This window comes from Helianthus annuus, chromosome 16 (assembly GCF_002127325.2).
Source record: "Helianthus annuus cultivar XRQ/B chromosome 16, HanXRQr2.0-SUNRISE, whole genome shotgun sequence".
Classification (NCBI taxonomy): Eukaryota; Viridiplantae; Streptophyta; class Magnoliopsida; order Asterales; family Asteraceae; genus Helianthus; species Helianthus annuus.
The window spans coordinates 171,366,334-171,388,453 of NC_035448.2; the positions used below are offsets into that span (position 1 = coordinate 171,366,334).

The following is a 22,120-nucleotide window of genomic DNA, read 5'->3' on the forward strand; positions in this document are numbered from 1 at the left end:
TAGAGTCTTTCTGCCGTGTTTTCAATGATCAATGTTTTGATACGTTGGTATGTCTATAAGATTTAAAATTTTGACTATATAAGGTATCATATTTTTTAACAACTTACAATGTTAATTATAACAAATTTTATTTTTTTATTTTAGCTTTTACCGACTTATGTTGTTAAAAAGACTATTGGTGTTGGTAAACTTAGAAGACCAATGAAGGTTCATGTGAATGCCTGGGACTCTTTGGATGTAACTGTTGAGAAAGATCCTGTCAGCAAATGTTACTTTTTTACCAATGGATGGAACAACATTGTACAACATATAGGAGTTCGTATTGAATTTGTGGTTGTTTTACGATACCTGTTTGATTACAACTTTTAGTTGACATTGTTTGATGTGAATGGATCTGACGTCAGTATACCTAGAATTGGTTTACAGGTCAATTCTAATTCTAATATTAGAAATGCAGCTCCGTTGGTAAACAATGTTGATGCTGATGAAGATAAAGTTAATATAAATGCTGATCTTGATCCGGAGGTAGCTGCTTTATTTGAACCATCTAATTCTGATGAGTCCGTTCTTTGTAGTTCTGACAGTGACCTGTCCATGGACAATCAGTTTAATGAGGATGATGTTGAAGATTCGAGTGGTCCTTCTAATGATGACAAGCAGGACCCTGATTATGAGCCTCTTGAATTTGAATGGGATTATCATCCATGACATTTTGTAAGTTTTGTTAATTATATATTTTTATACATTATTTAATTATTGTTGTAAAGGTTTACAGTCTATGTGTTGTTGATAATTTTTAATTTTACTTTTGTTTTAGCGCCTCAACACCAAAGTTGCAAGTATGGCTCGTGTTGATGTCTCTCGGAAGATGACAATTCAAAATCTTGCTGGAGTTGATACCGTTGTTACTTTTCGACCAGAGAAACATGGTGGAGGATTTAGATATGTTGCGAATGGATGGCGTACCAACTTCACTAAGCCCAATGGAATCAATGCACCTCAGAGATGCACTTTCGTCTATTCTCCTGATGCAGATAAGTTGATTTCGAAGAAAGTTTCCAAGTAGTTCGTTTTATGGTTTTAGTAACGACTGTTTTTGAACAATATGTTTGGGTTTCTATTTTTTTAGTTTATGGTTGGAACATGTTTGGTGACTATGTTTTGAACAATATTTTTGTTATATATGTTCGCCTATCTATGATTTGAACAACATGTTTGGTTATTAAGTTTTGGTTCATGTGTTCAAGATACAATGTCAGCCATTTTATGCATTTCTGTTGTGTATGTTTTTAATATTTGGTAAGACAATCATTATTTTTTCGTTATATTTGTATTTACATGGAATTTGTGAATATATATATTATTAATAAAAAATTCTTATTTTTATACTATCTTAATTTCATGTCACAAAAGAAATCAATTTTCGAATTTATTTAATTTAATTTTGGTGTCTATTTATTAATGATTTTAACAATAATAATGTGTTTGACTTATTGTATTTAATTTCTTTTAAATACTTTCCTTTATTTCTTTTGAATTAGTTTACAAGTGCAATTATAGTTAATCGCATAACCTTTTTTGTTACTGTTATTTTTAGACTAAACGTTGACTAACCATCAAATATAATTTAGTAATAAATCCCTAAGAATGATGATCCATTACGAGGATTCAATATATTTCTAAAAATAAACTTCCAATTTAAATTTGGTCTTAGATTTTGCACTCTTTCTAAACCTTCCATGCTAAGATACAAACCTTTAACAGCATTTTCGATAAATTAGCTAATCAATTGTATTAAATTATCCGTTTCTTAAATTAACATTATATTTCATCTCTTGGAAAATATGTTATCAAATTAAAATATTAGTTTCTGTTAGTTTCGGTTATTTTATATCAATAAAAATCCTGGTTATTTTGTGTATCCAGCTAATAAAAATATTTTATTATTTTTATATTTCTGTATATTATATTATTCTCTACAAATTAACCCTATATACAACTGTTATTATTTCGAATAGGAAACTTTCCTTTATTATGAATACATTTTCCAAATTTGTCATCTTCATTGGCATCCTATATAACCTGATGTCGTTCATCAATTCCAAATCACTTTTCTCATTTCATTCAATCTTAAATCTCAATGAGTATCGGTAATTGAATTCCAATTTTTTACATTTGTTTAATTTACATTCATGCTAATGCTAATTGTATTCTCACTTAGTGTTTAATTTTTAAATTTCAGCTGTAAAATGGAGGTTGCAAAGGTTACTATGCTTAATGATTTAAACAGTTATTCAAATAACTATTCCATTAGAGTCAAGATCGTGAGCACATCAAAGAAGATGATGAATCAGAATAAGAATGAAACATATCGGCTAGATATGATCTTTATGGACGAGATGGTACCATATATATTCAACTTAAAATTTTTTTGTTAAATCTAGATAAACTTTTTTTATATGAAATATATATATCTCATCGCATTGTTTCATGTTTTTAGGGCAATATGATACAAGCTAGCTGCCTTCATAAGTTGTTAGAAAGATTCGAAGAGTTCCTGCAGCTTGATGAATGTCTTCAGATTACTAAACCTTCTCTTGCTGCTAATAAGTCATCTTCTAAATGTGTCAACAGGAATGAAAAAATATCTTTGTATTTCTACACTTCTGTTGAGAAAGTACTTGACTGGTCTGGTCCGAAATACAAATTTAATTTCGTCAATCTAAAAGATGTTGTTCAGAATAAAGTAGAAGTTAATACTACTATTGGTATGTGTATTGCATCATATTGTTTTTTTTTTCAGTTATATTTTTATTTTTATAACACCATATTTTTTTTGTCTAGATTTTATTGGATTTGTCGAAGTGTGTTTCAACATCGAAGACACAACAAAGAAAGATGGTAGCAAAGGAAAGAGACTCAATCTGAAAATTGAAGACCTTGAGTGAGTTTTTTATTTAGTAGACAACATTTACAATTTTATCTACGTATTAATGTTTATTTGCTGTTTTTATATTATATTTTCTTATTTTTAGAGGTCAAAAATGTCCGGTTACGTTGTGGAACTCTTTTGCTGTTGACATGTTTACGTACATGAATGACAAAAAACGTGAGAAATTTGTTGTTATCATTTGCCACTTTGGTACAGTAAATCTTTACAAGGGTACGTTACAAATCTTCAACACAATATTGTTTATTTGATTAGTATCTTATAATTTATTATTATATTTAGTTATATTTTAGATATTTTATTCTGTAAATATTGATTTATTTCTGTGTTCTATTTTATTTCAGGCAAGCGTGGAGTGGCCAACAGTTTTGATCTAAGTAGACTTTTTATTGATAATGCTGACATTGAAGAAATTTCATCTTTCAGAGAGAGGTATATTTAGTACTACCGAGACAAACATCAAACAATATTATTTTAATTTAAATTATAATTTTAGTCATTATTACCCATGCATATATCTTACAACTATGTTTAGGTATGTTGCCAAAGTTTCTGCTTCGTCCTCATCTAATGAGAATGTTGGTTCTTATATTATTACAACTGTGGAAGATGAGTTCCTCAACAAAGGAGATTTCATGCTCATTGGTTTACTTGGAACCATATTAGAGGTATAGTTTTTTTTTTGTATTTTGTAATACCTATATTACATAGTGGTATCTTTGATAGTTTCATGTTAAGATTAATATTGTTGTTTATTTTTATTAGAAAAAGAAGGTGTTGGTTATTGGCATAGTCACGGCCATATGCACTGATAAGCTTTGGTATTACAATGGTTATAACCACTGCAAATCACGTGTCGAGGATAGATTTGTAACCAAAGAGGGTGATGACGGTTCATGTGATGCTGCTGAAACAAAGGCTTTGGTTTGTACCAACAATGAATGTCAAGGAGTAGACATTTATGCAATTCCGCGGTTTGATAATCTTTTTAACTCTTTATACAATTGTAATCTGAAATTACTTTTTTTAACTAATATTAACATTCTCATTTGTTTTAAATTTTAATATAATAGTTTCAAGATACCTATTAGGGTCCAAGATTCATCTGGTACTGTTTCATTAACGCTGTTTGATTATGAAGCTTTCAAAAATTTTAAGAAATCGGCCAAAGACTTACTTGCTGTCCAAGATCAGGTAATCCAATTAGTTAACCCCGTTATTCATTTTTATACTCGTAGTAATTAACAATTAGTTGTATAAAATTATAGGTTGTTAATTACGGTGAGATACCCAACCCCTATCCTGAGGTATTTGACACATTGGTTGGAAAGAAATATGCGTTTGTCATAAATATTAGCGACTATAACATTGAATATCAAGTTGAGAACTACGGTATTGCAATGGCAACCAACGATGATGATATTATTGCTGCTCTATACTCCAAATTCAACATTAACCAGGTCTACTTCGTAATTATGTAATTCTTATTGTTTCATATTCCTTTCATTTTCATTCTATATAAATATAACCACTTGTATTTTATTTTATTGTTTCTTTTGAAATTGCAGCATGAGCAGTCGGAATCGTATGGTGTTCCTTTGTCCGCCAGCCTGTCTAATGCTTGTGAGGTTACTAAGGTAATATAATAATTTATTATTTTACATAATTTGTTTGTAAGATTTATACTTATTTTTTTTATATTAGGATGATGTGTCATTCACCGGTGACAATGTTACGCCTATCTCCAATGGAGCTGGAAGCAGTAAGAAGGCGTCTTCTTGTGAAGTAAAACGTAATCTTGGTGAAGTTTATGAATTAGATGATGCATTACGTTGTTCTTCTACAAAGCGCCGCATGAGTGATGAAATCATCGAAGATGAAGTTGTTGGTCTTTCTAAGACATTGATTCCGAAGACTGAGAAATAATTTCCCGCATTTTATAAACAATTTCACTTTATCGTTTTGATTATGGTTTTTTGTTTGAACACATGGTTTTGGGTTTATTATGGATTTTGAATTGGTGGTTTTAATTTTTGGGATAATCCTTGAATTTTGAAGTTAATAAACAATTTCACTGTTTGGCTTGATTGTGGTATTTTGTTTCAACACATGGTTTTAGTTTTCTTATGGATTTTGAGTTAGTGTTTTTTTTTAAATAACCCTTTATTTTTTAATTGAATAAACTTATCTTCTTATTTAAACATCTTATTATATTGTTTTATTGTAATCATCATACAATCATTATCTTCATTTTACTTTATTTATTAACGAAAAAAAAAAGAAATAGAGCATTTATTCTATATTTCATTACAATATATGTTTTTATTTTATATTATTATCAACGGATGTGGTTTCTATTATAACAAAATATAATTTATTAATATTCTTCTTATAGCAATCAAATTCCATTTGTTATATACTTCTAATATAATGAAATTCAATTCCTTATAACCGTCTTATATAATACATCATAGACCCTTCTTATAGTAATCAATTTCATGTTGATTAATATTCTTTTTTTTTAATTTCTTATAGTACTTGTAATTAGTACATATCGTTTTGCATTTTTTAGTATTAAATTATTTTTGACCTTATTACTTCTTCTTAAATAACAATTGAACGTATATTTAGAAAAAAATATATATTCTATCGAAAATAATATATTTGATTATCTTGATTGATTCTACAATACAATTTAACATATTAAAACGTGGATATTAAATTTGTTGACATTTTATTTAATTCTTAAAATTGGTATTGTTAATTACATAAATCGAGATTAGATACTTTCAAAATATACATAAACTATAAATGCTTTTGAATTTAAATTGAAAAATTGTAAATAAATGTTTACCTTAATTGAATGTATTTATTTTTAGAAAAAACCTTTACTGTAAGACCATAGGTAATGGTTAATGCCCACTAAGGGGCATTTTTCACCACATCATCATCATAATGCCCTTTTAGAAAAGGTGTAATGGTTAATGCCCATTTCATTTATTACTTTCCATTATTTTTCTTCTCCTTGGGCATTATTATAGAAATGCCCCTCACTCTTCATGCCCCTATAATGCCCATGAGTAATGGTGTAAGGGCATTATCAAAATCTTTCATGCCCTTATAAAGCCCCATTACATATGGTCTAAATAATTCAAAGTGTAATTATAGATGATATGATGGTATGATGGTGATAGATAGTTTAATATGTAAATATTTCTTAAACTGATTTCTAACAACTTTTTATATTATACAACATATCTATATGAATAAAGAACAACCATTATTTTGAATTAGATCGGACCAGGCCCATACAAAAAATTATTAAACCCAAATTTTTTTATTCTTACATATAAATTAGATTTCTAACCTATTGACTATCCATTGTTAAAGTTTTTAAAGTTTAAATACAATGGTTTATTTGCCATTTGATATGGTTCTGTTTGAGATTTTAACAAGACTAAATGCTTGATCAATTGATCGCTATAAATGTGTATGTAGACAATGGCGTGACGGTCTATCATCCTTTCAGTTTCTTCTTCATCATTCTACGTATGTTGAAAATTATTTGGTAAGATCTTATTTTGATACTTTTTTAATATATTTGTTATTATTATACAATTTGTCTTCATATTAATGTCATATTTTAAACATTTTTGTACTCAGGATTATATTCGAGACGAAGGCTTCTATGTCGTTAATCAGTATTATGTAGAATTTTGGCCTCCTGAACAGCTTCAGAAATATGACTTTTTAGATAAGAATTAGTAGTTCGGTGGATTTAAATTGTGTGTTTTTGTTTTGGATTAGTCATTGGTTTCTTTTATTTTGAATAATAAAACAAGTTTTAAATGTTATTTTATTAACACCATTTATTCACAATTTTCGATTTATAATAATGAAATATAAATTATTTTGTCTTAATAAATCACATATATTACTTGATAATGTATGCGGCGCCGTTGTTTTTTATTTTTCCTATTTTTAGTTTTTATGTGTTATGAATTCTTATGTTGATGTTTTTCTTATAAATCACATAATTCAAAAATGGATACTACATATATTATATAACAGATTATAATAACCAAAAAACCATTGATTTGCATACCACAATTTTTTTTTAATCCAAGAAAAATTAAAAATGAAAATATTATTTAAACATAGTAAACCCTTATTATAACGAACAAAGAAGCCAAAACTCAAATGTTCCAAAAGACTAATTCTTTTTTTCACCAATCGTGTTATCTTCATCCATTGCCTCATATTCTTCTATTTTGTTGCGATTCGATTCAGGAGGAAAAATGCTTTATAAACTTCGCCATATAGCGATGGGCAATCCTCCCAGAGACTTTCCTGCGTCCATAAATCGCAAATAATTTTGAAGTAAAAATGAACAATGTTGATAAAAGTAATTTAAATTTTGAATGTAAGTAAAAGACAACTGTAATATATTACCAGATATTCTTCGGCATAGTTAACGCGTAACCATTCAAACGGCCATGATGATAGCCCTTCATTCCATTGTTTACATACACATTTGTACTAATCAATGGATCTATCATTGAGCCTAATTAAAATTTCAAACAGTATAATATCGAAAGGAATATAAACCATTATGAAAAACTTGAAACCTAAAATTGAAGATGCTATGTATATCCTTTATATAATAGATTAACTTGGGCCTAATTGAATAAACAAAAAAAAAAACGAATTCTAATTCAAAATTGGTAATTCGTTTATGAATGGAAATGAGATTTTATTTTTAATAACTGATTTGTTATTTAAGGAATTTTCTAACCAAGAAAATCGTTAATTTACATTTCAAACTGAATGGAAAATCGTTAATTTAGATTATAACCTAATAACTAAAACTGAATTATTCATTTGACAACTATTTCAAATATAGAAAACACATATTTTGTTGTGAAACTAGCCTAATAACAAAGAAAGAAGAAGAAAATAATAGGGAGAAAATATCTAATATTTCATTGATTGAGATGTATATTACAAGAGATACAAAAGACTATATATAATTGAGGAAAACTTGTGGAACAAGCCTAATCTATTTTGGGTGTTGATAACCACATTAATAGTAAAATATATTCATAACACTCCCCCTTGGTTATCAACATAATACGCTTGATGCTGCCTCGTTAAAAACCTTGCTAGGAAAACCCGGTGGGACAAAACCATAGCTAAGGGAAAAAGAGTGCAGCGTGTAATGCGCATTATCTCCCCCTGATACTTCTGGATCAGGTATGTTGTCTCATTAAAAACCTTACTAAGAAAACCCATTGGGATAAAACTTAGTTAAGGGAAAAAGAGTGCAACTTGAATAAATCTCCCCCTCATTATAATATGTATCTTTTAAGTAAAGTGTGTCCATCATCCTCGAAAGTTGCTCAAAACTTTTGTAGAATGATCTGTCGTTTGATGCCTTGAAGTGCAATCCTTTATATTGAGTAAAGTTGTAAAATCTTCTTGTGAGACTTCTAGTGCTTCCTCTTGCAAACAAATATCATAAGATCCAAGACTATTTGTGTTACATTCTTTATATCTACAAGATTAAGAGAACTAGCTTTCATGGGTTAGTAAAATATAGACACATATCATTCTTATCTTTAGGGTATCGACATATCTGCTTTGCCATTCAAATGTCTCCTCATTGGACATGTGCTATATCATGTTAATAAATTCAAATAAAACATATATTATCATGCATAGCTAGAAAGTTAAGTTAATGCACAATTGCACTTTAGCCATGGTACTTTTGAAATAAGAATCTCTACTTTGGTACGAGATGTATGTGCATTCACTCTTTAGGAGTTCTATTACATACACCTCCTCATTGATTTCTATATCATATGCAAGGATGTCTTGAATATTTAATCCATATTGTACCATGCTTATACATTGTACATTAAGATGCCATAATAACCAGGCACAAGTTTTCTATGTATAGTTATTGGTGCAAAAGAATTACATCCCTAAGATGTTTCAACTAACCTTATAAGCACTTTAATGCTTTACGATACTCATCAGGAGTTTCAATTATATTCAACGTATTCAAATATGAATTTGTATACAACGATCATATCGTTCTCGAGAACTCATTTTACATGATTTTTGATAATTCAAATCCTTGAGGGACTTTCATGTAAACTTTAGTATCAAGTGATACATAACATTCATAAGACGCATATCAATTCTCTCTTTGTATTACCAGACTAATAAAATATTGGAAAGTCGTTACATCCACCACTAGAGAATGTGTCTCATTATAATCAATCATGGGTTTTTGCGAAAATCCTTGTGCACCATATTTGCCTTATCTCATTTAATTTGATTTTCACATGATTCGCATAAAAGCCCCATTAATATCCAAGATACTTTACAAATTCAATTGTATGGACTGTTGGTCCGAAAACTTTCAATTTCATTAGAGAATTTAAATCTGCCATATTTGTGTCTTTCCATTTTGGCCAATCATTTATGTATTTTCATTCATAGGCAGATCTTAAATCTTGATCCTTGTCATTTCATCATTTCAAGCGCTATATTATACACAAAAGTATAATGACGTCGATTTTGTTTCGATTCCATACATATCTTAGACATGATACAACTTATCGAGATCTCTTTATTTTCAGGTACCTGAGGTCCTTCTTGAAACTTCATGTCTAATGTCTCTTCATGAGACCTTTTTAATATAACCTCGACTTGACCATCTTAATTAGTTGCTCCAACTTTCGAGGAACTTTATTATTGGAATCGACTGGTCTACCACGCTTCAAACGTGCAATAGACTTATTACAAACATGTGGTTGTCCTTCTGGGACACTCATCTTAATTGGAGCATTAGTAGTTGGTATATGTGACATAGTCACCTTTATAAGGTCAGTGAATGTGTCTGGTAATAGATTCGCTAATCTTTGTAAATGAGTTATTCTTTGAACTTCTGGTTCACACCTTTAGTTTTGAGGATCAATGATAATTCATACAAACTCATTTCTTTTCCAACTGCTTTTATCTCCCCCTGATATTGGGAATGTTAATCCATTGAGATGGATATTAATTAATTGAGTCGTAAATAAATATCTCGCGAAAGGCTCTATTCGTTATCATATATTCCCAATCCATCTTTTAAGGTCCCATCTTTATGCGTAGTGGTGGATCATTTTCGACATATACCGCACAACCAAAATCTTAGAAGGGACATCTTTTGTTCCTGACCAAAAACCAACTATAATGGGGAGAAACTATTACAACATGTTGGCTTGATGTTAGTTAATGTTATTGCATGTAAAATTACATGTACTAAAATAGAAACATGAACTTTTGCTCTCGTGATTATTGACTTTGCAATAAGTTGTAGACGTTTAGTGATCGTCTTCAACAAAAACACTTATTTTAGTGATCTTAATAACTTGAAAATAAATTTCACAGTTATAACTGAAATAAATATGCCATTCTGGAACAATGTACTTGCTATATCATAGCCAAGACAAAATCACACAATCCTTAGTTGTGTATTCGATAACCATTTAGACGATGCATCGGTTTTAAATACTAAATGGTATCATGTTGGGATATACGTATTCTTTAATCACTTCCAGAATATTTAAGGATACACACCCTCTTTATTTGGCAAAATATAAAATTTCTCTTGAGAGCAAACATTACATGCTAATTATTAGCTTGAAGAATCTTTTAGTTCTTCATTATGTTTCACATCATCATTGACTCGGTGTGGTCTAACCGCTCATGCCAACTAAGTAAATAATCATGATACATAAACTTCTAGTTTACGATCGTATGCGTATTAGTTGCATTATGCGAGAGAACATCACTTGATCATTGCAAACTATCATGTTATATAACTTTTATCCTTTTCACGTTTTGTTATCATATAATCACTCCCATAATTTGCCACTTCTAGTGGTCTATATCATTATTACCATTATTACAATTCTGATAGTCGGCCTCATTATTAACTTGGTTATCATAACAATGACATTCTGATGGTCAATCTCATTATCAACTTGGTTATCATAGCACTTCTGATGATTTTATTATTAACATGACCATCATTACAAATTTCTCAACTATGTCCATGATCATGACATTTTCAACGATCTTTATATAATATCATTCACTTTAGGGAATGGAATAACCAGAACAAGCTTCTTAGCTTTTCATTTTTTATTTTATCGGACATACGAATCCCACCCTTTTAATAATATTGCTTCTTCAAGAGCATATTTGAGGTGCGACAAAACAAAAATATTTATCCGACTTTCCATTGTAATAATCTTCTCTTTGCAATTTTTATAGCACCAATAGAGAAGTAATTAGATGTCTGAGTCATATAAGATTTATGAGTATGACACTTCGGGTGTAATGCCTAAGCATATCTATATTCTTTCATGAGACTGATACTAAACCACAACTTTGATTTAATCGTTCTATTAAATACTATCTTTATAATAAACTATAACATATAGAATACAAGGTGTACATAGAGTAAAATCAAATAATACTTTTACATTAACATGTCACCATATATAACAAGTTATAATAAAACTTTATGGGATAAGACTTTTTACCATTACTTATAACCAAACATATACATAATTTATGTATCAACATACCAGAATGTAACTAATCACATATACATATTATATACAAATATTTATTACTTGAATTAAAAGCATAAACTAATATCCCTATCATGCTCCATATTGCTTTCATAATACACAATTCAATAAAAGTACACATATTACAAAATAATATTAGGATCATAAACCAACGATTTAAATAATGCACTTTAAGTGACTTACTAATAAAAGATGATATCAACTTGAATATGTAGTGTTTGTTTGATTATTCACATCGGAAGGATATGTCATTAAAGTAGAAACAAAAAACATATATATTAAAATCAATTTTCATGCGCTAGCCAATTTTTTCATAAGGCAGCAGAACCAATTTTCATACAACAACCAGTCTTATTTAATTTATTTAACTAGTTGTTAATCTGAATAACAATAAACATTTAAATTGAATAACTCGGACGCATAATTTTACAATTAAGAAAATAAAAAAGTTCAACCAAAGTAACCCAAAATTTGTGTTCACTTATCTTGTTAACCCATCTTATATAACTAATCGGAGAAAATATTTTAGTTCAACCATTATATTGTAATTATTTTATTTTTCTACTGATTCAAATCTATTGATGATAACATGAACATAAAATAAGATAAACTATTTTTAGTAGTTATCATAGTATTCAAACATATAATCCACTATTTAAATCATAAAATATATTTGAAATCAAGGTAATATCACAAATCATAACCATATATACCATGTATCATCTACTAGCAAACTTTTAGTATTATTTAAATTATAACTCAACTAACTTTTAAAGAGAAATCATAATATCGATAAGAATTATAAATAATAAATACTTATCTTCTGCGGTTTGATAAGAAAAAGAAATCGATCGAAAACAAACTTAACTTAAAAAAAACTATAGCCTTTATGATGTGGATAACAATTATTAAAGCAATATCCTTAGCGGTCGTTTGATTCGTAAATTATTTTTTCACTACATTAAGACATGACAAAATAATTTATAAATAAAAAAAGCTTACACAAAAGAAAAATTCACTAAGGATCTACTTCCTAAAAGAAAACCTCTTTTTATGTGGTAAATCTCATTCCACAATTATCTTTGTACTTATAAAAACATTAAATTGAATTTTAGAAGTATAGAAATATCCTTTCGATTATAATCGGTAATAATTTTTCCATGAGATATTTGGGTTGGGATAATCATGACAGAGAAAAAAAAAGGAAAAGAAAACTCCATATCTAAATTACAGGTTGACAAAAAACTAGATTATCTAAAAAGAGAAATTCCCAAACCCAAGTTCCAAGTTCCGATTGTATATTAATATTCAAACAAAAGACTGGTTTTGAAGGTATTACCTGATGTTTTTAGAGCAGAAGAAATCAATTGGCTGTTGTGGAGTTACAGTGAGTCAATGGCTGCAATGATGCATCAACGGTGACAGCTAAACAACAACTGCAAACATATATGTTAACTAAAAGTTTCAAAAATATATTCAAAGATTTGACCATGGCTGCAATGTAATCTTGAGTGAAGACACATGGTTAGCTAAACATATGGGTCTTCTATTTTGTCCTCGTATTAAAGTCTTTCCTATAAAAGACATATGGGCACTCATCAATGGTGTGCCAAGTAAACAAACATGGCTTATACAATTACCACTAATCTTCTTATTTTTTTATGCTTGATCTCAATCTTTAAAGCTGTACGCAACTTGAATTCAATCAACAACGATGAAGAAAAAAAAAATTGTGCGCCACCTCTCACGTTGGGAATTCACAAGAAAACAGAGAAGGGGATTAGGGTTTTGGTGAGAGCACATTCGTGCTGATAACGTGTTGTGAAACTAGCCTAATAACAAAGAAAGAAGAAGAAAATAATAGGGAGAAAATATCTAATATTTCATTGATTGAGATGTATATTACAGGAGATACAAAAGACTATATATAATTGAGGAAAACTTGTGGAACAAGCCTAATCTATTTTGGGTGTTGATAACCACATTAATAATAAAATATATTCATAACATATTTATATTTTTACTAAGATTAACATGGTTCAACATTTTAAAAAATTCCAATATTTGCAATAACTTTAGAACAAGTATTTCAATGATAATATACCATTAACATTGAATTTTCGAAAAACCTTTATATGACAATTAAATTTTATAATTTTTGAAATTATTGTTTATTATAATTCCATATTTGATATCGTGATTCTTATATAATACACCATAGACATTCTTATAAATCACTCATGCAAATACCATTTCATACAATGGTTGATCTTCCTTTTGAACTGACACTTTTCCAAATTTTAATGGGGAATTGGCTTGTAATAATCCTATCTAGACCTTATTGGCCATTAATAATCCCACCTCAGAATATTCCCCCCACCAGTCCCACCTTTCACCTATTTTTTCTACAATGGTCCCCCGTTAAAAAAACTTAACGGAGTTAAGCTTTTTTTCCAAATTACAAACAGATTTTTTAGGGCTTTTGATCAGAACGACGATACGAGTCCATTGATGTAAAACTTACTTCGAAATGGTGCTCTAAGTGACTTGATTTTGGTTAATTGGAAATTTAAACACCCGAACCGAAGCGCCGTTTTCATCGTTTGGAGCACCAGTTCGAGTCATGTTTTACAACAATGGATTCGTATCGTCGTTCCAAGCAAAAGCCCTAAAAAATCTGTTTGTAATTTAGAAAAAAACTTAACTCCGTTAAGTTTTTTTAACGGGGGACCATTGTAGGAAAAATAGGTGAAAGGTGGGACTGGTGCGGGGAATATTCTGAGGTGGGATTATTAATGGCCAATAAGGTCTAGGTGGGATTATTAGAGGCCAATTTCCCAATTTTAATCAAGATTGATACCAAATCAATTCATCGATTTAAATTGGTATCTAAACAATGGCGTGATGGCCTGTCATCTTCTGAATTTGCTTTCAAACGTGGTTGTTATGTTGAAGACTATATGGTAATATTTTATTGTTTTATACTCTTTACTTGACAATACAATTAGTTTTGTGAACAACTCTTTTTGCTATTAATTTCATATTTTTATAATCGGTTTTTGTAGGAAATGCTACAAGAACAAGGTTCTTTGATTACTTCTTCTGTTTTGCTAGAATTTTGGCCGCGTCAACTCATTGAACTCTATACGTTTGATGATCAACAGTTAAGTCAGACAAATTTAAAGGTTTCTGAGGAGGTGGTGATAATTGAGAATGGTCAACGTACTCTCTATCAAGTTTATGATGATGCCAACTAACAGTATCGTTCAAATCAATATTTTCGTTTTTTCTTCTTTTGAAATCATTACTACTTGGTTTTCAGTTATAATTTAAATAATAAATATCTATTTGTCTTCTTAGTATTACTAATGTACGACCACAGTTGACAAGTAATGATACAATATAATCCTAACATAAACAATATTTTTAACATTCATACATATAGTTATATATTGTTTCAAAAACTTGACATCATACATATACTGAAATATTAACTAAACATTTAGAAAACAAACTACCAACAACATGTTCATATGCAAATATATAAGTATCCCAAAAAACCATAAGCATTAACAACCCATAAACCACCAAACAGACCTATTACCATCCTTCCACATGCCTTAAATTCGATCCACATTTGTTAACTCCATCACCTGTGTTGAGGTAACAAAGTTGAAGTGAAGAATGTCACCATTCTTCAAACTATTTGCTGACATAAAGTTACCCCACATGACCATTTTGTAACGCGGTACGTCACCATTTTTTTTAGTTTCCACTTCGTTCTCCATCATTTTTCCATCCAAAGTTTTAATCTTCAATGCATGAAGTTCCTTTGTAAGACCAGATCTCTTCGCTACTTCAACAGGAAGCCTCTACATAAAATATGTTACATTACATTATTAGAATTTACCCTATAATTTATACATTATGTAACTACAACTCATTATACAAATTATCATACCAATCTATTTTCTCCTTTTCTTGTAAACTCATAATTTTCTGGATCAATTTCAGCATTCTTTCGTTTTCCACTATGTTGTCTAGTTTGGCTTTCTTGTCCAACTTTCGATACCTTCTCATAGTAGTTAACAACCTTTCATGTTTAATATCAATAATCAATAATAACCAATAAATAATTTTAATTTTGGTTCTATAGAAATCATTCATACTTGATTACACATTTGAATAAATCAATTGTTACCTCTCTTTTTATTGATGATCTACGAGAGTTTGAAACATCTGGTTTGAGCACTTCTGGAGTTTGCTCAATTTCCTTTCCTTTTTTTGATGTTGAAACAACAACTTGTGCAACCTTTTTGCGTTTGTTTTCAACCTATTAATTATATATTTATAACATATAAATTTCTAAATCAAATAGATACTAATCATATGGAATGCGGTTTCTATTTATATTAAGTGATTATTACCTTTTCACTGACGTGAACCTCAGAACATGAAGTATTAAAAAAAATACAAAGTATAACACACTACCTCATTCATCAACGTATCTCCACTTGTATCCATTCCATTATCAGATTCAACAAAGTTCTGTAAATAAAATTTATAAACAATAGTAATCAAATTTATTTGATAAAGCTTTTTTTAAACAGTAAGAAACTTACATAATTAGCATTTCATTGGAATGTTGATTTAGATATTATTTCACAGAAATCGCTCTCTTCTGCTTCTTTTTGAATACCCAATCCAACTTCAATTCTATTCCTGAATGCCCTCAAATGAAATATCACATTACCAATCTTATCGAATATCAGTGTGTCACCATCACATATGTTTAAACTTTCACACAGTTTCGGCCATCCATCCTTAAAAGCATAAGTAACATGAAGTTTAGCTGCCATTACATCCCAGTACTTACCACCCGCAAATACTTGGTAAATGCCGTTTAGCTCGTGGTTTCTGTAAAACATGTTAATAAATTCATCTGGAATTACCTGCAAGTTATGAAAACAGATTTATAATTATAACTACTAAATATGTATTACATTTCAACTATCTAGAATGTTCACATTTAATTTACTATCAAACAGTACGCTTACCGTAAGACCCAGTTTTGTGTAGTTGTTCTTTGTTATGTATGATTGACCATGCACATTGTTTATGAAAGGATAAACCTCCAACACTTTGTCCCCAATGCTTCTAAATAACAACCATGTGTTTTTTAACAAATTAAGATTATTAACAACAGCCCTCCAACCATCTGTTAATACTGGTAGCTGATCCATGTGTCTAAGTCGAACCGTCCAATGTCTACCGTCTTCGTAACGAACCTCTATGTTCATATGTTGCCAGTCATTGCCCCATTTTTTTAACAAATGCAACAAGTACCATCTACATTAACGTTGATATATACATATACGGCGTGTATTAGATACAAAGTAACATATGTAAATAATTCATATGGTGACAACGTTATATTTGATCAACCGAGAAACGGAAAGTACACGTACCAACGAAAGCTCTTTAGGATCTTCCATCAGTTGAACAAACCATAGAACCATTTTGTACACTGCAATGGATAATACTTATTATTTCGAATTCATATTTTTTATCAGTTGAACAAACCATAGAACTATAGACCATTCTTACCCATTATTTATTTATTTCCTTCTTCCTGAAACCTATTTGTTTAGCATACACTTATAATTTTTACATAATTTTATAAAAAAAATTAATTATTTTAACCATTTCGTTCGTTCCTTAAGCACAAATTTATTCCTTTTATGACTTATAGCATCTATTATCTTTGTGAACACTCTAAATCCTTGATAATCTTAACATGCAATCTATAAATACTACTGATTTGTTGTGTTACTCGATTCCCTGTTCATTGTACATGAAATCTATACTTGAATATCTATTTAAGTGATCTTATGATACAAAAAATAGTAACCGATTAACAAAATTGATGATACGGATCTTACCTTTTCTTCGAAATTATACAGCAACCTTTCTTCGGTTCACTTGGATTGTCTTCAAGATAATGTAAGAAGCAAGTTGAAACCCTAACCGATGAATGATTAGGATGGTGATGAAGTGATATTATTTTGTTTTTAATATTTAGATATTTAGATATATTAGATTAATACAAAGTAATGATGGTATTTCTTTGGGAGAAGTTATTGAAGTGATGTTTCTTGAAAAGCAACGACTATGTTATATATATATATATATATATATATATATATATATTCTAACATTTTGTATTATTTTAAATTAATTATCATATATCTATTACTTATGTAGTACACAAAATGAGAAATAACCGTATATTATTTAATTAAACCATTGAAATATTTAGATGTTAAATATAAAGTAAATTACTTAATTTCCATATTAAGAGACTTTCTAAATTTTTAGAATGTTTCATAAAATTCAAGCATTCAATTTTCCATTATATTTTAGTCAATTAAATCTTACCAAATATTATTACTTATTACAATTAGTAACTAATATTTTAAAAAATATATCAAGTTTTTACATCCCAAATACCAAATACATATAAGGTATTTGAAATTTTAATTCAATAATATAAAATTTCGGTTATTATTCAACAATATTAAAAGAAATACTAAATGATTACACTTAATTTTATTCCTATATCTCATATAATTTTATTTCAAATTTTTTCTCATCTTTTATAATATTACAAAATCTCTGGTATACAATAGATTTGTTATTTCCTAATCTTTTTCAAAGTTATTGAATTTTTCTAACCATATAAATACAACCGGTTTAACATTAAACCTATTATCTCAAATTGAAGTTTGCCTTTTATTTGTAAACAATCATGTTTTCAAACTCTCATGATGTCTCTTCTGAGTTTTTTAACAATGCATCTTTCAGTAGCATTGATGTGTTATGGGAAACAACTAAGGTATGCGTAACTAATTTTCCGTTGAACTTTTCAATTATTTATTTTAACTATTTGTTGGATTTTGCAATTTTTTTAGCCAAAGTCTCTCATCATATTCGGTATCATCAAGAACGTATTTACCGGTTTTGGTTGGCACTACATGACATGTCCAACGTGTTTACATGAGGCTACTACGGAGATTGAGCAATATCTTTCACTTGATGGTTCTTTTGATTTTAAGAAATACGAAGTTTATCGCTGCTCTAACTATGAATGTTTTAAACATATCATAAAACCTCTGCCGAAATTTAAGATCAAAATTGAAGTTGAGGACGATAGTGATTCAACTCATCTTATATTATTTCATGATCAAGCTATACAGGTTTTGAATAAATCTGCTGATCAATTACTAAAAGAGAATGAATCAGTATATTTTCAGTTTATAATACTTTTATTCTATAATAATTTTGTTAACATTTGTTAAATATTAACAGATTGATGATTATCCGATGTTTCCAAAGGAGATTAAGTCTTTGGTTGGGAAGTTGTTTGCTTATAAGATTCAAGTTACCCGCGAAAATATCGAAAAATTTGATGAAGTTTATGATATCACTGCCATAAGCAGCGATTATTCTGTTATTTCACATGTGAAAAAGAGCCTTTTGATTGCACAGGTAATAATATTGCTTATGAGGAATACATATTATTACTTATTATAGTAAATTGTTAAATATTTAAGTAACTAAAAAAAATAATTTGCATTTACAGAAGGAGAATATCGCAAAACGTAAACGCAATCTGTATGAGCTGTATGACATTGATCCAGCATTTCCGAGTTGTTCTTCAAAGAGCAAGATCGATGAAGAAAAAGATAAGAAAGATTTTGATTGAAGTCTACAGAGTTACTAATGAAGAAATCATTTTTGTTTTTTTTTAGTCACAAGAATTTAAGATTTCTGATTTCAGTCTTTGTTTTATGTATTAGACTCTATTTTAATTTTTATAATTGAAGTTCCTGTGTTTTCCTTTATAATCGTTTTATTTATACTTAAGGTTTTAAAATTTACCGTTTTCATAAAATAGAATAATATTATTGAGTATGTATAAATGGGAATTTTAAACTAAATTTAGAAAGTTTGTAACTGAATGTAACCGAAAATCAATTCACCAAATTTAAGAGATAATCTCAATTACTGCAATATATAAAAAAGACCTTATTTAACCCTCTCGTCTTGCATTAGAATATTTGTTATGCATAATACTTAATTAAATTCAAAACAGACAACTTCCCACTTTCAAAGACATTCGTACACACATTTCAATTCTTTATGTTCCAGTTCATGCGTATCTAAATTTCCGAAGGTAATTCTATATGTATTCATCATTAGTTCATGTTATATAGAAGATGTAATTATCACCGATTGCATTTCCTTTACCTATTCTACAATTTTAATATGAACAATTTTGTTTTCTAATAATTTTCTTTGTGTTTGTTTTTAATAAAGTTGTGATTATTCACGTATACTCTGTCAAAAAGATCAAATCACTTCGTTCATCTTTAAAGGATCCGAATTCATCACAACAAATATTTAAGAGTAAGTGACATTCTAAGTTATTCAGTTTTCATTTCCCTAACCACAAATGATGCATATTTTAGATTAAATTTCTATTCATGTTTGTTTTTTTGTAGGTCCTGTTATTAGAACTCCTCTTTCAGATATCTCAAATGGTAAATGCTGTTAAATCTATTTAAAACTATAATTTTTACGTTTTATGTTTCGAATGCTACTTATTCTTATGTTCCTTACGTATTCTACCTTTTTAATTATTAAGTTAATTCACCTGCTGAAAGGCGTAAGCTTCGAAAAATTATACTTGATAACAAGAGATCAAAGAAATCGTCATCATCAACAAATGTTCCAAACATATTGCCTGAGAACATAAGTTCGCTGCAGTCTTCTAATAATAACAAGAGATCAAAGAAATCTTTATCATCAACAAATGTTCCTAACATATTGCCTGAGAATATTCGCTGCAGTCTTCTAATAATACTGACCGGAACATATACTCCATTGGTCCTCATACAAGTGTAAATCATACAAGTTCATTAGTTTCAACCATAACAGGTATGTCTTATGTTTCTTTTTTCTTAGTTTTCTATTATATTTTACTAACCAAGATGCTTATACTAACATTTATGATAAAATATGTAACCTTTAGATAACTCTAGAACCAAATCTACACCGTCAAATGACAATCGTCGATATTCCATACCTCCTCGCATTAATAGTAGTAACAATCAAGTGGTATTTGGTACTACGTCTACCATTACAAGGTTGTCTTCTAGTAAATGTAAGCTCGAGCACAAGAAACGTGACACTACTCCTATACCTATGGTCAATTTGGATTCTGATGAAGATGATGTTGTTTTATTCAGAGTGGACGACCCTTATAAAGGGGTATCTAAAGGTTTTGTTCTATTTCATCTTTTTAGGTGATATATTATACTGAAACTGCAATATAACCATTAATCGTTTTTAATAGATTATTTGGACCATGGTGACCAAGTTCTTACATGCCAAATCTGTAGTGCAAAGTTATGGACATCAGAAGGTGGAAAAGGTCGAATAACTATGAATAAGCTGTCTTATAGTATGTGTTGTGGGTATGGTAAAGTTGAGCTACCGCCTTTAAAGGATGCGCATCCGTCTTATAAAATTTTGTTTTCTTCCTCAAATGAAAAAAGCAAATTTTTCCAGAAGAATATAAGACGATACAACTCTATGTTCTCTTTTACATCTATGGGTGGAAAGGTTGATTCCACTATTAACAAGAGCAATGCTCCATTTATATATCGTATTAGTGGGCAAAACTATCATTGCATCGGTAGTCTTAAACCTTCTAATGGAAATCAACCTCAGTTTTGTCAGCTATACATATATGACACTGAAAATGAAATAACAAACAGACAGGCATTATTCGGGTATGATTCATTATAAGCACTATCTTTTTTACTTATATATATTTATAGAAAACGATGTTCTATTATTATGCTATATTAAGTTTATGTTGTTTATTTATATTTTGTCAGGAAAACAAGCAAACCTTCATCCTCTAATGATAAAGAGCTTGATGTTGAAATGATACAGTATTTGAGGAATTTACTAGATTCAGAAAATATGTTGGTTAAGACATATAGGATGGTCAGAGACCATTTTCACGAATCCCCAGAGGCCAACCTTAAACTTCGTCTTATGTATAAAAGAGAAAAGATGGCAGAACATATAACGTACCAACCACGTTTGAAGTTGCTGCTTTGGTTGTTGGAGACATAGATAAAGCTATAGACCATCGTGATATTCTTGTCGAGACTCAGTCTGGAATGCTGCAGCGTATTAGCGAATTACATCCATCATATCTTTCTTTGCAATATCCGTTGCTTTTCCCATATGGTGATGATGGATATAGAATTGATATTCCCCATAGAGATTTCATTGTGACACAAAAGAAAATAAAGCCAAAGTGCACGATGAGAGAATTTTTTGCATATAGGATCCAAGATAGAAATTATGGTTTTTCCTTAATTCTTAATGGAAGAAGGTTGTTACAACAATTTTTGGTTGGCGCATATACGATGATCGA

General features: G+C 29.3%; 1 protein-coding gene across 1 annotated transcript; it reads left to right on the plus strand.

Moving 5' to 3' along the window:
* The first annotated feature begins 3,477 nt into the window (after positions 1-3,477).
* Positions 3,478-4,876, plus strand: LOC110919992. Its single transcript, XM_022164238.2, has 6 exons — positions 3,478-3,618; positions 3,716-3,924; positions 4,024-4,144; positions 4,219-4,410; positions 4,519-4,587; positions 4,655-4,876. The coding sequence occupies exons 1-6, from the start codon at positions 3,478-3,480 to the stop codon at positions 4,874-4,876; spliced, it is 954 nt and encodes a 317-aa protein (XP_022019930.2).
* The last annotated feature ends 17,244 nt before the right edge of the window (positions 4,877-22,120 follow it).

Excerpts from the sequence above, each read along its gene's own strand:
- LOC110919992 (XM_022164238.2), top strand. The coding sequence starts at position 3,478 with ATGTTTAGGTATGTTGCCAAAGTTTCTGCTTCGTCCTCATCTAATGAG. Across the intron at positions 4,145-4,218 it reads TACTTGCTGTCCAAGATCAG|GTTGTTAATTACGGTGAGAT; the intron begins GTAATCCAATTA and ends ATAAAATTATAG. Across the intron at positions 4,411-4,518 it reads CCAAATTCAACATTAACCAG|CATGAGCAGTCGGAATCGTA; the intron begins GTCTACTTCGTA and ends TTGAAATTGCAG.